The 27,822-nt window shown below is 27.0% G+C and overlaps 1 protein-coding gene across 1 annotated transcript; it reads left to right on the top strand.

Moving 5' to 3' along the window:
* Positions 1-25,910: 25,910 nt before the first annotated feature.
* Phum_PHUM614300 (uncharacterized protein) lies at positions 25,911-27,298 on the top strand (the record flags this gene model as incomplete). Its single annotated transcript, XM_002433071.1, has 3 exons — positions 25,911-26,406; positions 26,515-26,694; positions 27,093-27,298. 3 exons carry the CDS (start codon positions 25,911-25,913, stop codon positions 27,296-27,298), a joined length of 882 nt encoding a protein of 293 aa, XP_002433116.1.
* Positions 27,299-27,822: the final 524 nt, after the last annotated feature.

Here is a 27,822-nt window from a genome sequence, read left to right as displayed (position 1 = left end):
TGACCCACCGGAGAAAACATTTACGATGATGATAATAATCCCATTTTTCATCTCCTCCTCCTCATCCTCCTATTTTTATTTTTTATTCCGCTCTTCTTCTTCTTCTCTTTCCCCTCCCTCCCCTACCTCCCCACGAAATGTTTTTAGAGTGTATGTATAATCTTTGCTTTTTAATCTTTCCTCCCGTAAAAAAAAAAAATATAATTTAAATAAATAATAATAATAAGAATTCAAGAACTCTCGTCGACCTTGAGGTCGTACTGGAAGGTAAAAAAAAAAAAAAAAAAATTTTTTTTTTTTATTAATCAGAGCAAAATGATAAGTCGAACGAGGCGTGATAAACGCACGCACGCACGCACGCACACGCACGCAAGCACACGCGGGGAGGAGTGTGGGCGGAAAAAATCTCAACAAGTTGACCTTATAGATAGATATTGAACTTGTTACTTATAAAATGACGTTTAAACATCATCGGGAATGAGATTACACGTGCGTGTACGCGTGCGTAGTGCGTTTTCGTAACGCGATTTCATTATTATTATTATTGTTCGTTTGTTTAGGAAAAAAAACGAATCCTTGTTGGAAAATTATTACTATTGTTATTGTTGGTAAAATTTGTGATATAATTTTCCATGATGATGATGATGATGATGATGTCAAGGAAAACGAGGGAATATTTAAGGTTAATAATAATAATAATACTAATAATAATAATGATAATAAAGTTTAACTAAGGTTTTAAATTAATTTGACCCCAACGATCTGATTCTGTTTAAATAATTTAATTATTATTATCGAAAAAAAAGGAAAATTTATCGACCTTGCGTAGTTTTTCGAATGATATTGAACGATGATAATGATGATGATGATGATGATGATGATGATGATGATGATGATGTATAAATAATTGCAAAAGAATTTAATTGTTTGTTTGAGAAAAATTTTTCTTCCTTGTGAATTTTTTTTTTTTTTATGTGAGTGAGTGAGTGTGTGTGTGGAGGGGGTCAAAGGTCAAATGTTTTTTTTTTTTTTGGTTCAAGGTAATTTGGAATTATTTACACACACACAAAAAAAAATAAATTCAGGTACTTTGTATCATTAAACGAAGGTTTATTAACAAAAAACATTAAAAACTCAGTTAAAATAATTTTTCGATTCGCGTGTCGCGTGTTTAAACCTTTCACGTGATAACCTTTGACATGACACACGTCGATAAAAACGTAAACACGGTAGGAGAAAAGAGAGAGAGAGAGAGAGAGAGGAATTCGAGCCTGGATACCGAAAAAAAAAAAAATTTTCCAACCTTTTTTTTTTAATAAAAAATCTCGAATTATTTTTTTTTTTTGAGATAAAATCAGGTTCTTAAAACTTTTTTTTTTTATGTACTTTCTTCATATTTTTTTTTTTAATATATAAAATTATATAGGTTCACGGGCTTTTATTATCTTGTCTTTTCGTAATGAGAGCCAGGTAGGTTTTAAACACAAAATACCTGATTTTTTTTTTTTATTCTTTCATTTTTTATTTTTCCTAAATAAAAAAAAATCTACCTCGAGGTAATTAATAAATCTTTTTAATTAATTAAGAGCGGAAGATTTATTCATTGTTATTTATGTTTAATACTTATTATTATCATCATCATCATCATTATCATCAACCTCTCTTTCCTTGTTTTAGTCGAAAATTTTTTCTACAACACAAAACATTTATGTTGCCCTCAAGTTTAAAAGACTACCACCACGAATAATTAAATTTAAAAAAAAATTTTTTTTCCATTTCCGTTTGTTTTCCCCCTCTCCCACTTCCCCGCCCCGCCCCATCCCCACCGAAATTATCATCATCATTATTATTATTATTATACCTCGTTTTATTCGATAAAAAAAAATTTATACGTCCGCCATATTTACTCCGATGAGATTCGCATTAAAATTCTTTGACAAATTCCAAAAACAACAACAACAACATTATTATTATTATTATTATTATTTTAAATGTTTGATTCTATTGGTCGATAATAACGGAAAGAAAAAACAGGTTCGAATGTGGCCAAATGTTTCGTGTTACTCATCGAAATTGATCGATTTAAACTTTTTGGATACGACCTAAAAGGTCATTATTAAAATTAAATATGGAATCCTTCGAGGATTAAAAAAAAGTTTTCGGTGGTCATTTTTTATCGTCATAAATTTTTTTAAAAAAAAGTGACGGTCACGTGACGATTTGGTTCGATGACTATACTAATAATAATAAACATGCCATTTTTTTTTTTTTTTTTTTTTTTAAATTTCTCAGGATTTCTCAAATAATGTTCCAAAATGGATCCGGTCATTTAATAAAAAAAAACCAGATTGCGCGACACATCCGTTTAAATCGATAAATCGATTTTTTTTTCGATTCGCGACATTTCGATTTGGTGATCCGTCATCAACTTGAAAAAAAAAAAAAATGGCATTAACCTACTTTTATTTACCATAAATGGTAATTATTAAAATTTCACACACGCACACGCACGCACATTTTTTATCATCAATTTACCACGGTGATTTTTTTTTTCTTTTTTTTTTTTAATATTAATAATAAAAAATCTATTTTAAAAACTTTTGTCTCGTTTTATACACGTTTGAAAATAATAATAATAATAATAATAATGAAAAACAAAATAATAATAATAATAATAATAATAATAATAATGATAATGATGGAAAACTGGAGAAAGTTGAATGTAATTGAATTTTTTTCTTAAAAATCGAGGGGAAACCCCTTTCCTTCCTTTCTTCTTCCTTCATCCACGTGAACCCACGTGTCAACCTGATATTATTATTTTTAATATGACACAAGTTTATTATATACGAGACATTTTCTCCAAAAAAAAAAAAAAAGAAAACAAAATGGCGACTCGAGTTCTTCTCCGGTTAACCTTTAAACCTGAAAAATTTTCGATTAATTTTTTTATTATTAAATGACAACAAGACCGACCGGTCGAAATTTTCGGTTGATTGACCTCGACCTACTCGGAATAAATATATTATTATTATTATTATTATTATTGATAATGATGATGATGATGATGATGATGATGATGATGATGATGATAGGAAACAAAACGCGCGGTAAAAATAAAGAGAAGAAGGAGAAAAAGGAGATGATCGATTTTTTTTTTTTTATCAAAACTTATGAAAAATGACGGTTGAGAGGAAAAAAGAATAAATTTGACCTTTGACATTTTAAAAAAAGTAATCGTCGGGTTACGATTTTTATTTTTATTAACAAATAAATAAATAAATAAGATCGTTATTAAAAAAAAAAATTGTTTTGATTCCATAACGACAACAAACGTAATCGATCGATCGATTGATCGATTGTTTAATCGATTAAAATGGCGGATTAAAAATTAATAATATTAAAAAAAAATTTCGTGAGGGGGTCCTCCCTCCCCCCTCATAAAAACAATTGCAAGTCGCCAAAAAGTTAAGGTCGAAAAAAAAAAAAGTTATTAAAGTGGTTTAAGTGACTAATTTTTTTTTTTTTTAAATGTCAAAAGGTCAGACATTTTTTACTTACGACTAAATAAAAATAAATAAATAAAAGGTTTTTTTTTTATTAGGGTAATAATTTATTTATTTTAAAGCATTAATAATATGATAATGATAATGATAATGTTATTAACATTCGTTTGTATGATACATAAAATTATTCGTAATTAATTAATAATAATAATAATTTCACTTTGAAAAAAAAAAAAAAACCTGTTAATAAATATTTTGATTTAAAATAATAATAATGATAATAATAATGATAATAAAATGATGATGATCATCATCATCATCATCATTATCATTATTATTTATTAAAATTAGCTTTTTTTTTTTTTTTTTTTTTTTTTGTTTTGTTTTAATATCGTTTGTCGTTTGTGTCGTCGAAATGGCGAAAATAAATTATTATTATTAATAAAGTTTTAAAAGTATTTATTTAATGGCGTTTGTTTGTGTGTGTGTGTGCGTGAGTGCGTGAGTGCGCGTGCAAACTCGTAGAGGATATTTTAAATAGCAATAAAAAGAAAAAGAAACGAGTATGAGAGAGAGAGAGAGAGAGAGAGAGAGAGAGAGAGAGAAACATGAGGTTTGATAACTGATGAAAGATTTTTTTAAAAACGTCAAAAGTTTACACGAGTCGGTCATGCCAATAATATAAACGTGGAACGAACCGTCTTTGATCCCGTATAAAAAAAACATGAATTTAATATAAAAAACTTGATTGTTGTTCGGTCGGTCGGTCGGTTGCTCGGTTGTTGGTTGTCTCGCCAGATTTTTACAAACAAACAAAATTCACCTCTTTATGTAACCTTTATAAATTTTGTGACATGTTAAATTTTAATTGTGAAAATATTATTATTAACTTGACCAAAATTCGACCCGAACAATTTTTGTTTGTTTGTTTGTTTAATGATTATTATCATTATTATTTTTTTTAAAAGTTTCCGAATGAAAAATTATTATTATTATTTTGGTATTAGTGGAAAACTTGTGCATGGAGTGAAAGTTGATTGCTTTCAAGCTAAATAAAAAATTTTTTTGTTTGTTTTTTTGTGTAATAGTCCACGGGTAGTAATAGTAGTAGCGATGATAATGATAATAATAACTTCAGGAGGGGTGGGAAAGGGGGGGGGAAGGGAGAGAGAGAGAGAGAGTAAAATGAGGAAGCTGTTAACTGAGGGAAATTATTTTTAAAAATTTCGAATTTCTGTTTGATTTAAATTCTTTCCCAAACCATTTCGGGTTGAGTAAAAAAATGAAATAATAATAATAATAATAATAATAATGATGATGATGATAATGATGATGATGATGATGATGATGATGATAATTAGGTGTTTAAAAATTGGCTTCGTCAATGTGAAAAAATATTTTTTTTTTTTTTTTTTTTTACGAAAGGTTATTCAACTGAAATTTTCCAACGCACCGATGATGATGATAATAATAATAATAATAAAATAAATACGTCACACTCATCGTTTTAGATAATTTAAAATTTATTACGTCGACTTGCATCCGACATTTTTGTTTTTTTAAATAATAATAATAATAATAATAATAATAATAATAATAATAATAAAATGTCACTGATTTATTCTCATTCGTCTTATCCAAAAAAAAAAAAAAAAAAAAAATTCCAGCTCAATTTATATTTTATTGCATTCCCGTTTGTTGTTGTTGTTGTTGTTGTCGTTGTTGTTATTTTTTTTAATAAAAAATTTTTTTTTTATTCACTTAAGAGTTGTAATAATAATAATAATCGTTAAACGTTCATCGAATGATTTTGAATAATTTTAAAATAAATAAATAAATAAATTTTTGATTACGAGGCAAAAAAGAGAGAGAGAGAGAGGCGGGAGAGGGAGATAGAGAGGGAAGGGGGAAAAGAGAGGGGAAAAGAGATAGAGAGAGGGGGAAGGGAAAGAGAGTAATTAAGCTACATTGTCGTGATTGTAGATTAACAAGCTATATATGACCCCTTTCTATTTGCCAAAGGGTTCTGTCAAACTTTGCCACACGACACAAACAACAACAACAACAACCGACCAGTTTTTATTTATTTTATTTACATATTTAAAAAAAAAAAAAAACTCGTTTGTTTCTTTTCTTTTTTTTTTGCGTTATCAATTAATTTTTAATCGTAATTTTTTTTTTACTTTCCAAATCGGAAAAATGTCTCTCTCTCTTTCCAGTAGTAGTAGTGTCGTCGTTTTCTATTATTTTAAATCTGGACAAAAAATTATTATTATTATTATCGATTTATCGGTGTGCGTGAGTGCGTAAGTGCGTAATCATAAATATATAATGTTTTCGCAACGTAAATAAAAGCAATTTAAACTAGTCACTAATTCAGGTACTACCCGTCAAAAAAAAATATAAAAAAAATTCGGTTACGAAATTCGTAATAATAATAATAATAATAATGATAATAATTACAAAATAAGGGAAGAGGGAGGAGGGGAAAAAAGAAAAACTTTCAAAAACGTGAACCTCTCGCCACATTTTAACCACACAAATTAATTAATTAATTTTAATAAAATCGTTATTATTATTATTATTATTATTATTAATAAATAAATAAAATTGAATGATGATAATAATGATAATGAGGGGGGGTTTATCGTGTCGTCATTTAATTTGTTGTTTTTTTTTTTTTTTTTCGTTCATCATAACGCGGAATCGTATTTTCGATTCGTTTAAGATAAAAAAAGTATTGCCGCCATTTTTGTTTTTGTTTTTCATCCCTCCATAATTTTTATCCTCCAGTATTTTTTTTTCCAGTTATTTAAATGTCCTTCGTGATAACAACTTCTTTTTTTTTTTTTTGTTAATCCGAAATGCCACAAATTTCATTATTATTTGACCTTTTCATTTTTTTTTTTTTTTGTAAATTGATTTTTGAAAATTTATTGTAAAAATGTCCTTCGGGAGAGCAAATAAAAAAAATAATTTTCTTTGGTGTGCGTGTGCGTGTGTGTGGGTATCCTCTTTTACTTAATCACATTTAAGCTTAACGATAATAATAATAATAATAACGTTTAAATTAAAAATTAATTACCGAACGAAATAATAAAAAAATTTTTTTTTTTTTAAATCCCCCTCATTATTATTATCGTTTATTACGTGAATGATATTCGTAATTAATATGTTTTATTATTATTATTATTATTATTAATATTAATTGTGACAAATAATAATAATAAAATTCACGTGGAAAAAAAAAGAAAAAGGAAAATTGTTGGGGGAGTTTTGATACGGGCTTATGAACATAGAAAAAACGTGAGTTATGGGAAGTTAACTACGCTAATTTGTGTTGTTGTTGTTGTTTTTTTTTTCTGCTTCCACTTCTTTTTTTTTTTTCTTCTGCTATTTTTTTTTTACGTAAATTTAAAATAACGTGATAAATTATTTCCTTTTTTATCTTATACTGCCGGAAGTTAAGCAATTACCTATTTTTTGTTGTTGTTGTTTCTTTTTTTGTTATAATTATTTTTATTAAAAAAAAACTGGAATATTTTATTATTATTATTATTATTATTATTATTATTATTATTATTATTATTATTATTATTATTATTATTATTATTATTATTATTATTATTATTATTATTATTATTATTTTCGGTACTTTTTAATATTCGAATCGTTTAATTCATTTTTTACGAATGCCAAAAGGTTTTTTTTGCGCTAAAAGTGGCCGTAGATAGTTAAAAAGGAATCAAAAGTAAAAATGAGTAAGGAATTTTTGACGTGTAATTAGACTGTCATTTTTATTAGGGAAAAGTTTTTATTTTTTTTACTTATTTACGCGGCGTAAAAACTCACACGCACGCGATTTAAAAAAATATTTAATTAAAAAAAAAATTTGAGAAGCGTGACGTAAGAGAAGGAAAAAGAAAAAAAAATTAGAGCAAGGTAAATATTAGTGATAAAACAACATACACCCGTTTATCGATAATAGGTATCGAGATGAAATAAAAGGTTATGTAACCTTTGACCCGAAATCCAAGGAGATCCAGAATGCAGAAGAAAAAAAAAATTTTTTTTTTGATAATTTTCTGGAAATTTATATAAAACAAAAAAAAAAAAAGTAGGAGGGCGTTTGAATTTCAATTAAATTTTTCCAACTCGCTCACGTTTTGTTGTTCGTTTGTTGTTTGTTGTATCGTTAAAAGGTCGCAAAGTTTTTTTTCTGTCTTATCAAACGCCAAAACAAACAAAAAATCTTTTTAATCTTTTTTCTAGGAAAGAATGAAAAAAAAAAAAAAAAATTGACCTTTTTTTTAAAAAGTAGTCGAAAGGTCTTGGGTTCGGGCGCACAATTCGACTTTTGACTTTTTAACATTAAAAAAAAAAATGTCAAAGGTTAAATAACCTTTGACTTTTTTTTATATACAATAATAATTGGAATCAGTGGCGAAGGTTTGTTGTTGTTGTTTTTTTTCCCTCCCTCCCCTTACCATTTTCTATCCATTGGAATTTAAAAATAAAATTTTTTTTTTTTATTATAAGAATTATTATTATTATTATTTAAAAAAATAAGCAGAAAACTTTTTTTTTGAGGTCATTTTTTTTTTTTAAATTATAAAGTTGTTAACATAACATAATAAAAAAAAAAAAAAAACATGTCCTGATGCAAAATAAAATAAAATAAAAATAAAGTCATTAATGCGAATAAATATATATATATATAAATGTTAAAATGTAAATTTTTATTTATGTAATACAATAAAAAACATTAATCAAAATGGCGATCGTCTTTTGACACGTCGTATTTATATAAATTTTATTAATAAAAAACAATCGCGGTGTTAATATGGTTTACGATTTATTTTTTTTTTAATAACACGCACACGCACGCACACGCACACGCACGCACACGCAATCGATCAATTTTTCGATAATAAAAATTATTTTGACGTGGTTTTAGAAACCGTCAAAATTTTTTATTTAATGCCAAGTTTTGATATTGCCAAATAATCACAAAAAAAAAAAAATGACAACGACGACGAAAAAAAAAATTTTTTTATTAATAAAAAGCCGTTTGCGCAACAAGACGTTTCTTATTATCATCATCATCATCATCATTATTATTATTATTATTTTCGTACACGTTAACGAATCGTCTGAAAGCCATTAGCACTTAAATCGATGAATGAAAATAAAAACGTGACAATAAAAGAAAAAAAGAGAAAAAGAGAGAGAGAGAGAAAACTTGATGCTAATGGTTAACCTTTAAAAGGTTAAAGTTCAAAAGTCACACACTCACTCATCTTTCTATTAAATAATATACCTTAAACCTGAAACGAATAATTTCATTACATTTTAAACATTTTTCTATGTGACGTACTCGTACTTACTTACTCACTCACAAAACGAAAAAAAAAAATCATCATCATCATCAAAGGTCAACATAATAATAATAATAATAATAATAATAATAATAATAATAAATTTTTTTGTGTAACTGAAAACAAGATGGCGTCGTTCGTAATTAATTAGGAATTTGATTCGATTTGTTTTTTTTTTTTTCGTCATCGTATTTTATTCCTTTGTTTGGTAAATAACCTTGTTACATGGGTACACACACACACAAAAAATATAAAAAAACTGCCCGAAGGTAATAAATTCTCCAGTCAACTTTGCTCTTTCAAGGTTAAAAACAAAATAATAATAATAATAATAATAACGTTAATCAATAATTTAGGGATATCGAATGACACGCACACGCACACGCATACGCATACGGACACAACGCGACATAAGAAAAAAAAAATTTCACCGCCTTCTCATATCGCAAACAACCGAGAAAATTATCATCATCATTATCATTATTATTATTCTTATCGCAGGTTTTTTTTTTTTCGTACCTACGCGGCGTTACTTTTTTTACGTGTGATTTTTTTCACCATATTTCCTTCTAGATCTTTCCATGCGATTTTTTTTACCGGACGCGTTAAAGAAATCTCGACAATCGTTTATGTTCTTAACGGTTTTCTCTCGTTTGTTCGTTTGTTTGTTTGTTTGTATATAATAAAATCCCCGGGAATAAATTGTGAGATTTAAAAAAAAAAAAAGTTAATTATTAAAATAATAATAATAATAATAATAATAATAATAATAATAATAATAATAATAATAATAATAATAATAATAATAATAATAATAATAATAATAAACCGTGAACTTTGGCTTTTAATTTCATTGTAAATATATATCTAATTACGTTTATTAATCATCGCCGCAACAACAACAAAAATATATGTATTACTATTATTATTATTATTACCTTTTTATTTTTATAAATTAACATTCGATTACGTGTTATCAATCAAATTATTTATATAAATTAAAAAAATAAAATGATAAGGTAAAAAGGGAAGCCTCCGCTACTGTCCAAAATACTGTGACTGGATAAATAATTATCCAGCAATTTAATAATAATGTACAGGTTGGTTATTATATATAACCATCCAGAACGTGTCTCCATAAATTTCTGTTGTGTGTGTGTGCGCGTGCGTGTGCGTTCCAGTCAAATTTTTTTTTTTTTGTAAGGGGTGAAAGGGAGAAAAAAAAGAAAAATTTTCCGATGCGTTAAAATTATTAATTACGTCAAGGTGAAAGGAAATAATGATGAAAAAAAAGAAATTAAATGGAGTCAAGGTAATATTATTATTATTATTATTATTATTATTATTATTATTATTATTAATTAAAACTATCATCGACGCCATTTTTTTTTTTTTTGGTTGATGAGGATGATGATGATGATGGGATCCGGAATTCGGTTAAAATTAAAATTAAAATTTAAAAAAAAAAATTTAATTTGTAATTAAAAATAAAAAATTATGGAAATTTGATATGAAAAGGTTATTAATGTCAAAGGTCAAAGGGGATATGTATGTGCTATGGTTAAAAGGTCATTCCTTTTATTGTTATTAAATTGAATTCGATTATTATTTTTTAAACTGGCATGTATTTAAATGAAATTATTATTATTATTATCACTTACCGATTGTGAGCACCACCACCATAACCATCACCACCTGCACCACCACTACCACCAACAGTCACGTGATCACTTTTTCCAAATTACTTCTCTTAGTAACAACAAACGGGGAAATTTTCTAAGGGAAATCATAGATCGATCGATCGATCGTTTTCGTTTTTGTCGTGGCATTAGAAAAAAATAAATCGATCGAGAAAAGTTAATTGGTCGTGGGATAACAAAAAAAAAAAAAACGGACACCGCAAAATGAGAATTTTCATATGGTCATCCAACATACCTGCGGTTAAATATTAAAAGGAAATATAATCTCAGGGCCGTAATAAGGATGTAAGAGAATGAAAGGCGTAAAAAAAAAAAAAAAAATTTATTAAAATGTGCGAATTTCCCTCCGAATGAAATCATTAAAATAAATTAAATTTTATAAATCCGACCGTAAAAAAAAAAAAAAAAAAAAATGAATAAACGATTGAAAAGGGAAAACGTGGTTTTAGAAATACAAGACAATAAAATAAAAGATTTGAGTGAAAGGGTCATCTGGTTAATAAATTCCTTGTTTTAAAGGTGAAAAAGGTTATGAAATTTTTTAACCAATCATCGAACTCGCTTTCCAGTTGCTAATTTTTCTTTTTTTTTTTTTTTATTTCGTTTTGATTAGTAAATATTATTATTATTATTATTATTATTATTATTATTATTAAACAATTAATGAGAAGTTTACTTTTAAAAATTTCACGACGATTAACTCCCGTCACTTTATTATCATTATTATCACTTTGAAAAAAATTTCAAAATACGTCACCGCGCGCGAGAAAAAAAAAAAGTTGTATTCGAACAAACGGCAAATGCGAATCGTCGTTTGTTTAAAAAAAAAAAAAAAAAGATAATAAACTTTAACGTAATTAAGTAGGGTAATCGTGAGCGAATGCATAACAAACAACAAACACAGAACAAACAACAACAAAATTTTTTTTTAACCGTTAAAATCAACGACACAAACCGTGTAAAAAAAAAAAAAAAAATTTACGTACCTATACGAAATTTAATATGTAAATTTATTATTATTATTAATAATTTTGTTTGTTTTTCGTGTTTGTCGATCAATCGATCAATCGATCGATTTATCGTTCGTCTGTCGATATTATAAAATCACAAAATGAATGGGTTCCTTTTCAAATACGATTGACGAAACTCTTTTGACTTTTCGTTTTTTTTTTTTTTTTTTTTTGTAATACCAGGATATATTGGGCCGGGTCAAAGATCAAAACGAATCAAATGTGACCAGCACAAATTTTTTTTTTAAGGTCAAAGGTCAAATTGTTTCCTGTCAAGGGTAAAGTTTTCGATATTTTAACCCCGTCAGTCGTCGTCGTCGTCGTCGTTATTTTTATTACAAAATTAAACGTTTGTATTATTTATTTTTACAAACAAACGCAAAAAATAAATAAATATATATATATATATATATATATATATATATATATATATATATATATATATATATATTAAAAACAATAAATTTAAATAATTTATTTAAAGTTCAAAGGTCATCACCGAAAAAAAACAATTAGAAATTTAAATGTCAGATTTTATAATTTCTACGTAACGATCCATCGTCGTCTTTATTATTATAAGTTAATTTATTGTTTTTTTTTTGTTACGTCGTTTCGTTTGTTTGTTTGTTTGTTTGTTCGTTTTAATATATATTAAAAGGAAGGAAAATTCGCGGACGAATCATCATCATTATCATCATCATCGCGTTAATTAAAAAATTTTTAAATTGACCGACTTTAAAAACCGCCAAAGCAAAAAAAAAAAAAAAAAATTTTTTTCTTCATTTTCCTTTTTAAAATTTTTTATTTTGTTTGTTGAGTAAATTTTTAGGTGAACGTTTAAATTTTACGGTTCTTAACATTCATCATCATCATCATCATCATCATCATCATTATCATCATCAAAATTATTATTATTATTATTTTAAAAACGGATTCGATTTGTGCGGAAAACTTTTCGCGTTCTTCTCCCCAATTTTTTTTAAAATTAAAAATGGCGGAAGTAACGATAAAAAAAATTTTTTAAATTTATATATATATATATATGATTTAAATAAATTACTTTATAATAAAATAAAATTCAAAAATAACCGTCGTCCGATGCCGCCATTTTGAAAAAATTTCGTATCGAACGTGTGTGTAAGTAAACGTAGAATAAAAAACCTGATTCGTATTTTTTTTTTTTACGACTTTTTAAGTTTTATTTAAAAAAAAAAATAAATAAATAAATAATAATTAATAATTCAGGTTATTTAAAAAATTAAAATTTTTTTTATTAAAAATAATAATAATGATAATGATAATAATGATTATTAGGGTAAAAGAAAGAAGGATTGGGTAATAAAAAAAAAATAAAGCGAAAAATATATAAGAGTTTGTTTTTTAATAAGTCGACTTGTTAAATGTTATTATTATTATCATCATCACGATCATCATCATCATCATTATCATCATCATCGTTCAGTAACAAACAAACGTACCTAAGAATTAAGGTATTATATATTATAAAGAAATAAAAAAAAAAAAAGAAAAAAGTTGATTGATATACAATCGACGTAATAAAAAAAAAAAAAGAAAAAAAAAAGAAAACGTAATGATAATGATAATAATAATGATAATAATAATAATAATGATGATGATGATGATGATGATGATAATAATAATAAGTTTTTTTTTTAACGGTCATTTAAATATAAAATATTAAATTGTATTTGTGAAAATGATAAAAAAAAAAAAGAAAATTTTTTAATTCCACGACTTGTAATAAAATATATAATAACAGGGGATTAATGATAAAAAAAATTCAGTGGTGCCAATATTGATAAAAAAAAAAAAAAAATTAAACGTCTGTCGTTTTTTTTTTTTTTTTTTGGACGAGAATCGATCGATTCTCGAAAAAAATCAAAGTCCTTGACGTCGTTCGTTTGAACCGAAAAAAAAAAAGTTTGTCGGACCTTTGACCTTATGATCTCGTGATCTTTACCACGTCACACACACACACACACACACACACATATAATCAGACGTCACGGTTGAAATTTACCTTTTTTTATAATCAGGGACGGAATAAGGTTTAGGATAATATCTCGTACGAATGATGATTACGATGATAATAGATAAAGACGAATTTTTAACAATAATAAAAATAAAATTTTTATTTTATTTTATTTTTTATCAAAGATGTCGTCGGTTTTTTTTGTTTAAAAAATCAACGGCTTTCGTTATGAAGTGTAACTAGTTGTCACGTGACAGTAGTTAAAATTTGTTACGTCATCAATTGAATTGTTTCCGGAGGAGGGAAAATGAATTTAATCGAATGTCTTATATTATTAAATTTTACATTGAGAATGATTGGCGGGAAACGGAAGTGAATGAAAATTTTTACTTTTATTGTCGTGGTATAGTGTGAAAAAGGAGGGGGGAAATCAAAATGGCGGGGAGAAGGAGGAGAGGGGAGGGGAAAAAGCAACAACACGACGGTTGTGTGAGATTTTTTTTTTTTTTTTTAGGTAATCTGACCTTTCGAAATGTTTTTTGAATAATTAAAACAAAAAAAAAAGCAGAAGTTACTCTAGTACCAAATATGCAGGTACCTTTTTCCCCCCACCTCCCTTCCCCTCTCGAAGAATGTTGTATCTATCAAAGAGGGCGGTGTTTTGGGTATCCGTACTTAAGAAGAATAACCAGAAATCAAACCTGGAAGTCATTTTTTTAAATAGTCGACGCCCTTTTTAGTTTTTTTTTTTTTTCGAGGGGGGTAGGGTGCGGGGTGACGGAGGAAGGGGAGGGGGATTTTTCCAGTTTTAAGTAAATATTAATTTTTTTTTTTTAGATTATTTCCCTCCGATTTGCAATTTTTTTTTCTTTTCACTTCTATTAAAACAATCAAGGATGTATAAAAAAAAAGAAAGAAAATTTGAAATTTAATTAAACGCACTCACGCACACACGGACACTCACGCACACGCACACACACACATAAATGCCCAGTGGTGAGGAAGTATTTAATTTTTTTTCGACAAAGAATAATGCGAGCAAAAAAAAAAAAAAAGAAAAAAAAACATTTTTACTAATTATGTTCCACCAGCTAATTACTTTCGGATTAACTTAGGTGAGCGTTAAGTAAACGATCATGGCTGGTGACCTTCGTAAACTTTTTTAATTTCTTCGCAAACCGCTTTTTTGTTTCTTTGTACGACTTCCTTTTGACCTCTCGGTGAAAAAAAAAAGAACGTTAATGACATTTTAGGGAATCCTTGGCCTGATCATATCTGGATTTTTAATTATCTTTTATATATAGAATGGATGGATGGATGGAAAAAACGGAAAATTGGTTACGCCCTTAATAATATCAGTTATGCACTTTTTTTTTTTTTTTTAATATTAACCATAAAAAAATTTGTGTTGGCAACATTTGAATGATTGGTTAAAAAAAGTATTATTATTATTATTATTATTATTCAAACAGTTTTGTTTAAAAAAAAAAATATTAATAATGTTAATTTACTACAAGACAACAAAAAGAAAAAAAAATATGGCTACCACCTTCGTTGAATGATGTGTGTTGTTGTTTGTTTGTTTTTTTCTTTGGGGGGAGAGGAGGGGAGGGAGGGAAAGTTTTAATCACCTGACTTGACAGTTTTCAAGGTGAGTGTTTAAACTTATCCACATCACCTTAGTCCTAATGTCACTCTCTTATTTTGCAACAAAAAAAAAAAAAACTAAGTTAATTAGCAGAAGGAAAAACAATAATTAAAATTAGGATGGTTGATGTAAAAAAAAAAAAAAAAAGCCGTTAAAGTATTTCTATCTCTCTCTCTCTTTTGTTGGTAGAACGTTTAACAATAAAAAAAAAAATATTCTTGGTTTTAAAGGGGAAATTAGGCGGGAAACTGAACTTGATGAACCAAAACAGAGGTCATGTGTACTTTACTCCGGATTTTTTGACGAATCATCCTCGGTAATAAACTCTCGGGTAAAATGCCATTCTAAAACGGTTTGTAGTTCTTCTTCTTCTCGTTGTAAAAGAAGAGAGAGAAAGAGAGAGAGAGAGAGAGAGAGATAGATTTATCCTAACTACCGAATACCCACTTTTATTATACATTTGAGAGAAGAACCCGTTCATCACGTTTTACCCTTCTCATTATATTGTTTTCAAACGAACACACCTTTGTTGATTTTTAGCGATCGATGATGATAATGATAATAATTACGATGATGATGATTGCAATGATGATGATGATGATGATGGTCACTCGGTTTGTGACCGTACGGTTCTTCTTCTTCTTCTGCGAACCAAAAAGGAAAAAAAAAATTTTTTTTTTTAACTAACATCTTTACGAAAGCGATAGAGAGAGAGAGAGAGAGAGAGAAATGATTAACTTAAACGTCATCATCGAATAATTATAATTTTGAAAATGTTTACCGCTAAAAAAAAAATCATCATTGAACGATAATGATGATGATGATGGCGATGGTGATGGTGATGGTGGTGATGATGATGATGGTGCATTCGGAAAAAGAAAAAAAAAAAAAAGAAACATTCGTATCGCGATAACCTTTTAAAATGTTTTTGCTACTGGCAGCGCCATCTTTTTCCTGGAACCCGTCTTATATAATAATAATAATAATGATGATGATGATGATGATGATAAATAAAAAAATGCCACCGTGCGGTTCGGCTTAAAAATTTTTTTTTTACCGAGAGAACGATTAGAATAATTTTTTTTTTTTAAAAAGATCGTGTGAAGATTTGAAACGATGGTTTTGTTCGAGAAAATTCTCGCAAAAAAAAAAAAAAAACAACGACGGCACATCGCTTGACGCGTGAAGAAGTTATAATAATAATAATAATAATAAATTATAGTTAAACGATTAATAAATTTTTCACACTCAAATTTTATATTTACCGATTAAAATTTTTTTTTTATTATTATTTGTAATGGCGGGAGAAAAAAAAAATTTTTTGTATATAATTTATAATTTAGTTACGATTTTGCTCTCTAGGAAATAATAATAATAAAAGAAAAAATTTCTAGAATGTTTTTAAATTTCTCCTTTCACCCGCGAGTGAGTGCGCGTGAACTGTTAACAAAAACACGATGTGGAAAGCAAAAAAATTTTCTTTTTTTTTTCAAAAAACTGGAATTATTTAGCAAAATCATAAAGGACAGGAAAGAAGAGAGAAAAAAAGAAATGAATGAAAGGTAACAACAACAACAACAACAAACACAAACAAGATCAACAAAAACAAAAACAACAAATAGGTCCGATGACAATTTATCATTTTGATAAAACATTTATTTTTCTCCTTTCTTTTTTTTTTTTTTTACTTTCTTTGTCAGGTTTTTTCTTCTTTATTAGTATTATTATTATTATTATTATTATTATTATTAAAATGAAAAATTGTTTTTTTTTGTTCTAGAAAATCATGGAAATCATGGATTTGATTTGATGACAAATCGAAAGAAGGTATGTAGGAAAAAAAAACGGGGAAGAATAAAATAAAACGAGGTAAGGTTTAAACGGGTGTGTGTTTGTTTGTTTGTTTGTTGACTTGATTATTTCTCAGGAAAATTAAACGCACCAGTAGGTACCAGGTATCAAAAGAAACGACGACTTCATAATATCTCCTGCCCGCTGAGCCGTGAACATTGCCCCTAAGAACGGTCGGTATTCGACCTCGGAAACCTTTTTCCATATTAAAAAAAAAAAAAAAAACTACTTTCTTTTATCATTATTATCATTATTATTGAATGGATGTTGTTTTGTTTTTTTTTTAAATCGAAATATGTTATTATTATTATTATTATTATGTCGGTTTTTTTTCGTTGGCAAATTAAAAAAAAAAAAAAAAAAAGAAAATTTCACAATAATGAAAAATTTATTTTAGTGTCACTTTAATTACGGTTTGCCCTGACCAGTTACATTTATATTCGGTTGTTGTTGTTGTCGTTGGCGAACATTTAAAAAAAAAAAAAAACAACAAAAAAACACAAACGTAACCTTTGACCTTTTGATTTCGAACGTGTGTCAAACAAAAAATTTCCAACTTATATCGTTTGTTTTATTATATATATTAAAATAATGTGTCATTGAAGAGGATATGAAGGTGATCAACATGTTTTTGTGACGTTATATAAAGATGTAAACACAGATCGATAGATCGATAGATCGATCGATCGATCTATCGATCCGTGATTCGATTTCCAACCTTTTATAAATAATCATGGATTTTCGGAAAATCAGAGGAGAATTTAAAATCAAATTATTATCGATGGAGTAAATATTTAAAATTATCCATTAATATTATTATTATTAACGAAAGGAACATCGATGATTGTCCATTCCATGTTTGTTTGTTTGTTTGTTTGTTTGTTTGTTGTTGAATCAATGTTGAAAAGATCGAAAAAAAAGAAAAAAAAAATTTGGATTTCATCCAGAGAGTCAAACACCTCAGAATATTTATATTTCTTTGATGACCTAAAGATACAAAATTTCCTCTCACTCTCTTGACCCCTCCCCACCTATTCCCCTTCCCCTTTCCTCTTTCCCCTTCCCCTGGGGGGTCATCTTAATTTTTTAAAAACGTTTTCGTGCCAAATTTTGTCAAAAAAAAAAAACGCAAAAAAAAACATTCAATGAAAATTTTGCCAAATTTATTATATGGGTTTTTTTTTTTTTTAAACGGTTATTATTATTATTATTTTTTTTTTGTCGGGTCAAAAAGTCAACCGTTATTTTTTTTTATACGTTCGCGAAATTTAAAACAAACAAAATCGACGCCATATTGTTTTTTTTTTTTTCATTATATGAAATTTAAAGTAAAGACGTAATTAAATCCACGTAAAAAAAAAAAAATTATTATTATTATTAATATTAAAGGGGGGGGGGGAGGCGAACGAAATTAATCAATAAATTATTATTATTATTATTATTATAGAATTTATTAACCGTTTTAATAGAATTTAATGAGGAGGCGGATTTTTTAAAGAAAACTTTCGAAAATGCCAAAAATGGTAATGATCGAGTTTGTAACGCGACCCCCAAGATATTCTAAATTCTTATGATAGATTGTGAAAAGTCTTTGACAAATCAGGTATTGATCAAGGTGTGAGCCTGTTGGTGTGATGCCAACCTTCTTCCTCTTCATCTTCTTCTTTTTCTTCTTCTGCTCGTTCGAGAAAAAAAAATTTGATTCGTTTGTTTGTCGTACTAAAGCCTGGACCATGAAAAGAACGGGTAAAAGGAAGATGGCGGTGGTAGTGGTGGTGGTGGCGGTGGTCATTATAAAAATATTTTGGTATCCTTTTATGTTTATTGATACAGTAAATAAAACTCGATCGATCGAAACCTCAATCGATGTATCGTAATGACTCTGCAATTTTCCTAACCGCAAAATTATGGCCGCAAACAATCAATCTGTCTACTGCTAAAAACAAGAAAGGTTAAATTTTACTTCTTTCATTTTTTTTTTTTTTTTTTTTTTATAACTCAGACACGGCACGATTATTATTATTATTATCATTATTTTTTTATTATTCTTGGTCGAATGCCATGCGTGATCGGTATTTGTGACGATTGCAAATTGTACCGCCTGACACATTCTCCCCTCCTTCCTTCCCCCATCGGTCGCCATTTTAAATCCCGAAAATTCATCCCATGTCGTGACAAATCAATCAATCTAATGACACTTTCAAATAATAATAATAATTGTACGTAAAGTTTTCACTTAATTATTATATCGCTTTGTTGATCGTATAATTTTCCAAATAATTTTCCTTATCAGTGAATGACGTAGTAGGTACTGATAACAAAATGGAAAAGAAATTCCAAAAATTCATTTTGGACCAAAAAAGAAGAAAATTTTGGTTGTTGATGGTGCGTGACTTTTGAAAAAAAAAGGGTTAAGCGCAAAAAATGAATGGAAAAAAAAAAGTTTGTTGTTGTTGTAAGATTGTGTTTGTGTTTTAAAAAAAAAAAATACAGAGGCTGACAGGTAGAATTAATTGAGGTAAAAATAATAATGATGATGACAATAATAAGGACGGAAGGAGAGTGTAGGGAGGTGGAGGAAGAAGGGAAAAGTTATTTTATATCATTAATAATAATTTTATTAAAAAAGAGTTTTAGAATTTTTTTTTTGATTTTCTACTCCCACGTAAATAATATTTAACGTAAGGTAAACATAATAAAAAAATATAGTATGTCACATTCGACCTTCAACTTGTGCTTTTTCATTGTCGGGTAATTATATATATTATATATTTTGAATCATTTTAGATCAATTTTTTTTTTTTTTAACCGTGTGAAAGAAACGAACGTCGTTCTTCAGAGGTCACGAAGATTCGGTCAATCAAAAGAAGAAAGAAAGAAAATGCAGACTCATAACAGAAGGTAAGGTAAACTGTAACAATATTAACTCATCCTCTTCCTACCCCCTACCCCCTCCCCATTTCCCCTTCTCTAGGATTTTTGATTGGGCCCCAAAATTTTTTATAGTCAAAAGGATTTGATAATGATGCCCCCTCATTGACGGCATTACAAGTTTTGCAAAATGATAATTAATTGCCGCGGTTTACTTCGAATGATTTAAACCTTATTATTATTATTATTATTCGGATGGTTAACCAAACCTGTTCTTAACTGAATTGTTTTGAACCTGAGTAAAAAAATATGAGATTCAATTAAAAACTCTTTTTAGCAGGAGTGAGTAGCTAGTGGTGGTGGTGGTACCTGTCGGTGTTGTTCTTCTTCTTCTTCTTCATCATTTCTACTACCCTTTGATAAATGTTACCAACATGAAAATGACGAAATAATTAATGACGCCATGATAATGATAATAAAAACAATAACTTTTGAATTATTATTAAAAACACCACACAATGTTTTCGAAAAAAAATTTTTTTTTTTTTTATTGGCAGCCATGAATAATTTATTTATTTATTTATTTATTTATTTGACATTAAAATAAAATAAAAATTTTATTAAAAAAAAAAAAAAAAAAAGCTACCGAATTTGTTAATAATAATAATTTTCTTTTTCTCTTTTAGGATCGGTTTGAGCAAGACACGATCGAAAACGGCCGCCATTATTCTTTTTTTTTAAAAACTGGATAATTTTTTTTTAAAAGGACCATAAATTTTTTTTTTATTACGAAATTACGTTAACCGAACCGTCACCACCGTCACCACCACCACCGTCATCATCAGGATCAGGATCACCTTTTAATTCATTTCGAAAACGTGAAAGAAGACTGAATAAATTTACAAAGTTCAAGTTTTTCGTAAAAAAAAAAGGTAAGTGCAAAATTGATTTCAAGTTTTGGTAATTAAAAATATTATTATTATTATTATTATTATTATTATTATTATTTGCAATGATTAACAAGATGCCATTTTGTAACATAATTAAAAAAAGAAACTCGAAGAAACATTCGTTTCGTTCAGACATTATAATTTTATTATTAAATTTTATTCAGGTACCTGATGATTGGTGGTGATGGTGATGGTGGTGGTGGTGGTGGTGGTGGTAGTTACGTGTTAAAATTAAACTTTCCAACATACTTTAATAGATTTATAAGAAAACTATTAATTAATTTAAATGAATAATAATATCACGGTCCGAATTATTATTATTATTATTATTATAAATTGGTTGCGGATTTAAAAAAAAAAAAATTCGCGCGTAATTACACGTTACAAATTTCAAAGAACCAAAAGATCGATAGATGATGATGATGATGATGATGATGGACGAAACGAGAAAGTGTGATAAAAAAATTTAAAAGAAAACCGAGTAGCAGTAGTTTTATTTTGTTCAGATTTATATGATAAAATGTCATTTTGATGTTAATTTTTTTTTCTTTTTCAAACGTGTGTAATAAGCTAAACATTGGGTGTGCGTGTGCGTGCGTGCGTGTGTGCGTGTGTTGACAAAAACATGAGAAAAAATGGGCGTTAAGTTTTGAAAGAATTAAAACTTGCGATGAAATAACTAAGAAGCATAAAGACTACAATTAATATGATTAGATTCACACTGTGTGTGTGTGTGTATGTGACGCGGATTTAACGATTGTCTTGTTTTTGATATTAATAATAATAATAATAATTCGCAAAAAAAAATTTTTAAAGGGATCATTTATAATTGCGCAAAATAAAAATTTAATTTTTTTTTTTTTTTTTGGGGGTTGAGAGCGATCGGAATTGTTATTATTATCATCATCGATTATATTATTATTATTATTATTTTGATTTATTGGTTACGTTGAAAACGAGATGGAAAGATTAGTTTAAAAGGCTGAATGTTGAATCCGCGATTGAATGACAAGCACAAAAGTTCAAAGAGCGCAATCACGCTAGTATACCAGAGTCGTCTAAGAGGTCAAAACATAAAAGATTCTCTACTACCCGGGAGCAAACCGTGAAAGGGATTGTTGGGAATTGAACAATGGACGACGTCCTTTACATACAAAGAATAAAAAAAAAAAAAAACCATTAACTTAAAATATATATACATATACCTGTTTTCTTTTCTTTTATCAAATACATTTTCTAACCATCGATAACACGAATGGTTTCGGTTTTCCCTCTCGCCGAAACAATGTTGCCACCTCTACCTCTACTACTACCACTGCTGCCACGTCATCGAAGTGTTTTCCAATTCAATGTCAATTCTATTGTTCTCCAAATGAAAGAAACAAATAATAATAATAATTTGTATATACCTGACGTAAATGAGGAAGTTTTGCGGGGAGAAAAATAAAAAAAAAAAGGGTAAAAAAAAAAAAAATTACGTAACCGTCGTCGTCATCGTAGCCGCCATAATAGTAATAATAATGATGATGAAAACATGAAGAAAATTAAATTAAATTAAAATAATTTTAATAAATAAATATATAAATATATATTTTTTTTTTTATTTAAAGTTAACAAGTCATTAAAACACGAGTATAAAAAAAAAATAAATAAATAAATAATGATGATGATAATAATAATAATAATAATTTATTTGTATTTGACCTTATATAGAAATTCAAGTTAAAATAAAATAAAATAAAAAAAATTAACGTCATTGAAATAATAATAATAATAATAATAATGTTATACATATTTTTTTTTTTTTTTTTTAAGCGCAGACTTTTACTTTTAACGACTTTATTATTATTATCATTATCATTATTATTATTATTATTATGCGTTTTGTTCGAATGCAATGCAATGGAACTGATTCGAAACCGAAATCTATGAAGATGATTTTCTTATACACTAAAAAAAATTTTTTTAAATAATTAATGACGTCATTAAATAAAATAAGATTTTTTTCGTGTATATAAGAGATCGGGGGGGGGGGGACAGAGAGAGGGGGAAAGGAAGAGGAAAGGAGGGGGAGAGAGAAAAGGAAAATTTTACTTTTACGTTTTTCGTGTCAAACGTGTTTTTTTTTAATTACGTTTATTTATTATTATTATTTCTTTTTTTTAATAAATGATTAAATTAAATGAAATTAAAAAAAAAATTATTGAAAAGACCCAATAATAATAATAATAATAATACTATTTATTTTTTTATTATTATCATTATTTTTACAAACGGTGGTGGTGGTGATGATGATGATGATAAAACATTATGCGAATGTGTTTTTTTTTTTTTTTTTTTAAATTTTTTTACCTTTCAATTAATAATAATGATGAGGACGGTGACGGTGACGATGACGATGACGGTGACGACGATGATAATGATGATAATGATAATGATGATAGCAGTGATAAGAAAAAAAATTTTTTTTTTATTCGTCGATTGATGATAAATAATAATTTTTTTTTCTTTTCTTTTAATAAACATTTCTATAATTTTTACGATGTAACCGTATTTATTTATTTAAAATAATAATAATAATAATAAATAATAATAATATTAGTCGTGGCATTTAATGCAACAAGTTTTTAAATAATTAAATTTAACAAAAATAAAAAAAAATCCAATATTTAATTTAATAAGTATTTTAATATATAAAACAAGTATTTAAAAAGTTTTAAATATTTATTATTATTATTATTATTACAACGTGACATAAATGAAAAGTTTAATTAATTATTATTATTATTATTATTAATAATTTTTATTTTTTTAAAAAAATTGGAAAGGATTTTACATCATATTTTTTAATTACATGGGGTAACTTTAGGGCAGTAAATTATTTATATATATAATTGATAACGTGAGGCTGTTAAACTACTTTTTTGATAACCCTTCAGCTCTTTTATTATTATTATTATTATTACGTACGTGAAAAATTATTGTAAGATGTCGATTGTTGGTTGGTTGGTTGTTTGGTTACTGAATTATAAAAAAAATTCCCGAAGGTATATATATAAAAACTAGGTTCGGTAGTCAATCGAGTATATTTATTTATTTATTTATTTATTTATTTTATGTATTTACACAGAATTTGTTTTATGTATATATTTCGTAACGTTTCACCGAGTTCGTGCTCTCTCTCTCTCTCTCTCTCTTTCTCTCGGTGTATTGACCCACCCAATCCATGACATCGACTATTTTTTTTTTATATTTAATCGCCATGCATTTCCCTCCGGATGTGTTTTGTTTTGTTTTGTTTACCTAAGAATGACGAAACGTTTGATGATGAATTGGATAAATTTTTTTATAAAAAAAAAAAATAAATCGTGATTTTAGTCTCATTGGTTATAAAATAAAAAATTAGTTATACGTAATAATTATTTTATTTTATGTTTACGCGCACGCGCACGCACACACTCGCTACATTCGTAACTAATATAAAATATTCTATAACTTATGTTAATTTAAATAAATGATGGATGATGAACGTTTCGCGTAAAAAAATTTAATTTTTTTGAATTTTTATTTGAAATTTACATAGGTTTTTATACTAATAATAATAATGATGATGATGATGATGATGATGATGATGATTTGAGAAAAAAACGAAGGTTTTTAACGTAAATGAAAAAAAAAAAAGAGAGAGAGAAAACGTATTTTTTGTATTTAAAAACGCCTTGAAAAACATGTTTAGATTTTTTGTACGACTTTTTGCCGCCGTCCATTTAAATTTTAAAAGGCGTGATGATGATGATGATGATGATGATGATGATGAGGAGGAATTTTAATTTTTTTTTTTTTTTTAGGTTGTGTTAGGGGGAGGGGAGGGAGGAAATTAAAAATAAATTTATACAAGTAAGACGAAAGGAAAACAATAAATAAATAAAATTCGAATCGAGGCATTAATTAATTGATTATTGATTTCAACCCTTTTTTGAAATTCTAACGCACAGCTTTCTCGAAATTCTCACTCGCCCCGCGAGAAAGAGAGAGAAAGAGAGGTAGAGAGGGGGGGAGAATTTTCAATAAAGACTTTTTTTATATCGTGGGGTGAATATTCGAGCACGCGCACAATTCATATATCAACCAACTACAGAAACCATAACAAGTGAGATCGTAACAAAAAAAAAAAAAAGAGAATTTTTAGGGTAAAATTATTTTTTAAGGGTGAAAAAATTATTTTAATTATTACAAAAATATTTAGTTTAATTAAAGTGTGAATAATGTTAAAATTTTATTTATTTATTTTTATTATTGATTTGAAAGAGAGAGAGAGAGAGTGAGTGAGAGAAAGAAAGAGTGTGTGTGTGAAGGAAATCGTGTCCCATAAACGTTTAAGGGTAAATTTTATGTTTTTTCTCACTTTTATTTATAAAGTTACAAAATTTAAAAAGTAGGTATCGGATTAATAACTAAATTTGTTGTAAATTTAAAAATACTCGTTTAATGTTATTAAAAAAAAAAAGGGGAGGAGCAGATGGGAAAATATTAATTGGGGAGGTTACAATAATTATTTTTATTAATTTTATTTATTAAAATACATAAATAAGTTTCGATACTTGGAAATAACATATGTGCTTGTTAGTGTTATAATAAAATATCCCCCCCCCCCTTCTTGACTTCTTTTAATATTAATAATAATAATAATAATAATTTAATTTTTTTATTGGTTGTTTGTGGTTTATTTGAAAAAAGTCAGGCAGCCCCCCCGGGATTTATAGAATTTTTTTTTTTTTTTACAAGATGCTATCTTAAAATTATGCAATCAATGTTTCCTTTCACCCTTTTAAACGAGATACGGTCTATTTATTAACTTATTTCATAAAAAATTATGTATATATCACGAGTCAATCCTGTTTGTTAAAAAAAAAAAATAATAATTTTATTAAAATTTCAGAGATTTTTTTCTTATGATTATGTAATTGTAATATTATTATTATTAGTATTAAAAGGAGGAGGACATGTTAAAATCTAACATATTAATCCACGTTTTTGGTGTTTTATCAATATTGATAACACTTTTCGGATTGATTAATTTCACGAGTAAATTTATTTTCGGTTACGATGAAAATATAACAACGACAAACATAAAGGCAACGACAAGTCACGTATACGATCCGGATATGAATTTAAATTTTAGTTTAATTTGTTTGTTTTCAAAACAACCCCATAAAATCCCATATGAAAAAACAACGTGTCATAATAAGACATTAATTCATTGGTACGTACCTTGGATTCGTTATGACGTATGGAAAAATTTTTGGAAAGAAATAAAAATGAAAAATGAGATGGAAAACATGGGAAAAAAAATGGAATCGAATGATACAGAAAACAACGAAACAAAATTAAATACCGTCGAAGAATATACATCGATGACGTCAACTCCAATACCGAATATGGAAAAATTAACTAATAAAGAAAAGGGAAAATCATCGGTGGTAGTTACGATATTAGTCGGTATTTTATTAATATCCGCATTGGGAGCTTTTTGGGAAGTTTTTAAAGATAAAATAAAAAAAAACGATGATAAAATAAGGGATGATAATAATAAAACAAATGATAAAGATTGTGGATCACTTGCGGATTTTACATTAAACCGACACATACGTAGAGAATCTCAGGTTCAAGGTTCACATTTACAGAGGCAAGCATCATTCGATATACCATCGTCGTCGAAGGTAACCACCAAGACTTTGTTACATCAGAGTTCATTAGATAGAGATTATCCCAATATGATATCTGAAGGTAAGAGAAGTGAAAAATCTCTTCCGAAAAGCTATAAAAACAAAAACGATTCGTATGTAATATCATTATTATCATCACTTATTTAAAAAAAAAAGCAGAAGTAAAACGGAATTTTTCTTAAGAAAAGCGGAAACGATAAGAAAACTTTATTACCTTCTAATATCTTTTACTAATTTTTTGTTTGTTGTAGTTTTTTTTTTTTAATTGTAGTTAGTAATTAATTAATAATTAATTAGATTTAGATAATTAATTGCTTGATAAATTAATTAGAAATTTAAATTTTTTATGGATCAAAACAAACAAAAAAACGAATGAAAAAAAAATTTAATTAGGTCTATACGTTTATCATCATCATCATCATAATTATTATTATTATTAATTGATTTTTTCGTTTTCAGTAAAATCTGAAGAAGTCAGAAGGAATTCTGTACCATCGTACCTGATTAACGAATCTTTAAACGCGGGAAAAATTAATTTCAATTCATCATCTCAATTTTCTCCATTTCATAAAACGTTCAGACGACAGCAATCCATTGATATGTCGAATGAAAATTTAAATTCGGATGTGAGAAAAAAACCTAGGCATTTCATACGAAGGCATTAAATGATAATGATAATAATAATAATAATAATAATAATAATAATAATAATAATAATAATAATAATAATAATAATAATGATTACGCTTTTAAATCGTGTGTAATAAATTTTTAAATTTAAAAAAAAAAATTGTTTTTTTCATTTGGTCAGATATTTTATCAATATATTAATGTATATTATGACGTAATAATTTTATTTTATATCATTTATTATTATTATTATTATTATTATTAATGATACGCACGCACGCACGCACACACGTGCATACACGTTAAGGAGAAAATTATTATTATTTATGTAAAATCTCGATAAATTTTTTTTTTTTTTAAAAGATTTTAATAATTAAACAAAATCTGTAACGTTCGTGTTAAAAAAAAAATCAAAATGGCCGAAACGATAATAATAATAATAATAATAATAGTAATAATAATAATAATAATATAAGTGTAGACAATTTTTTTTTTTGTATATATAAATAAGGAAATACTTTTTCTTTTTTTTTTTTTTTGTATTTTTACATAAATGGAA

Source organism: Pediculus humanus, genomic scaffold (genome assembly GCF_000006295.1).
Source record: "Pediculus humanus corporis 1103172108322 genomic scaffold, whole genome shotgun sequence".
Taxonomy (NCBI): Eukaryota; Metazoa; Arthropoda; class Insecta; order Psocodea; family Pediculidae; genus Pediculus; species Pediculus humanus.
The sequence above is the reverse complement of the archived record's forward strand: the minus strand, read 5'-3'. Positions and strand labels throughout refer to the sequence as shown.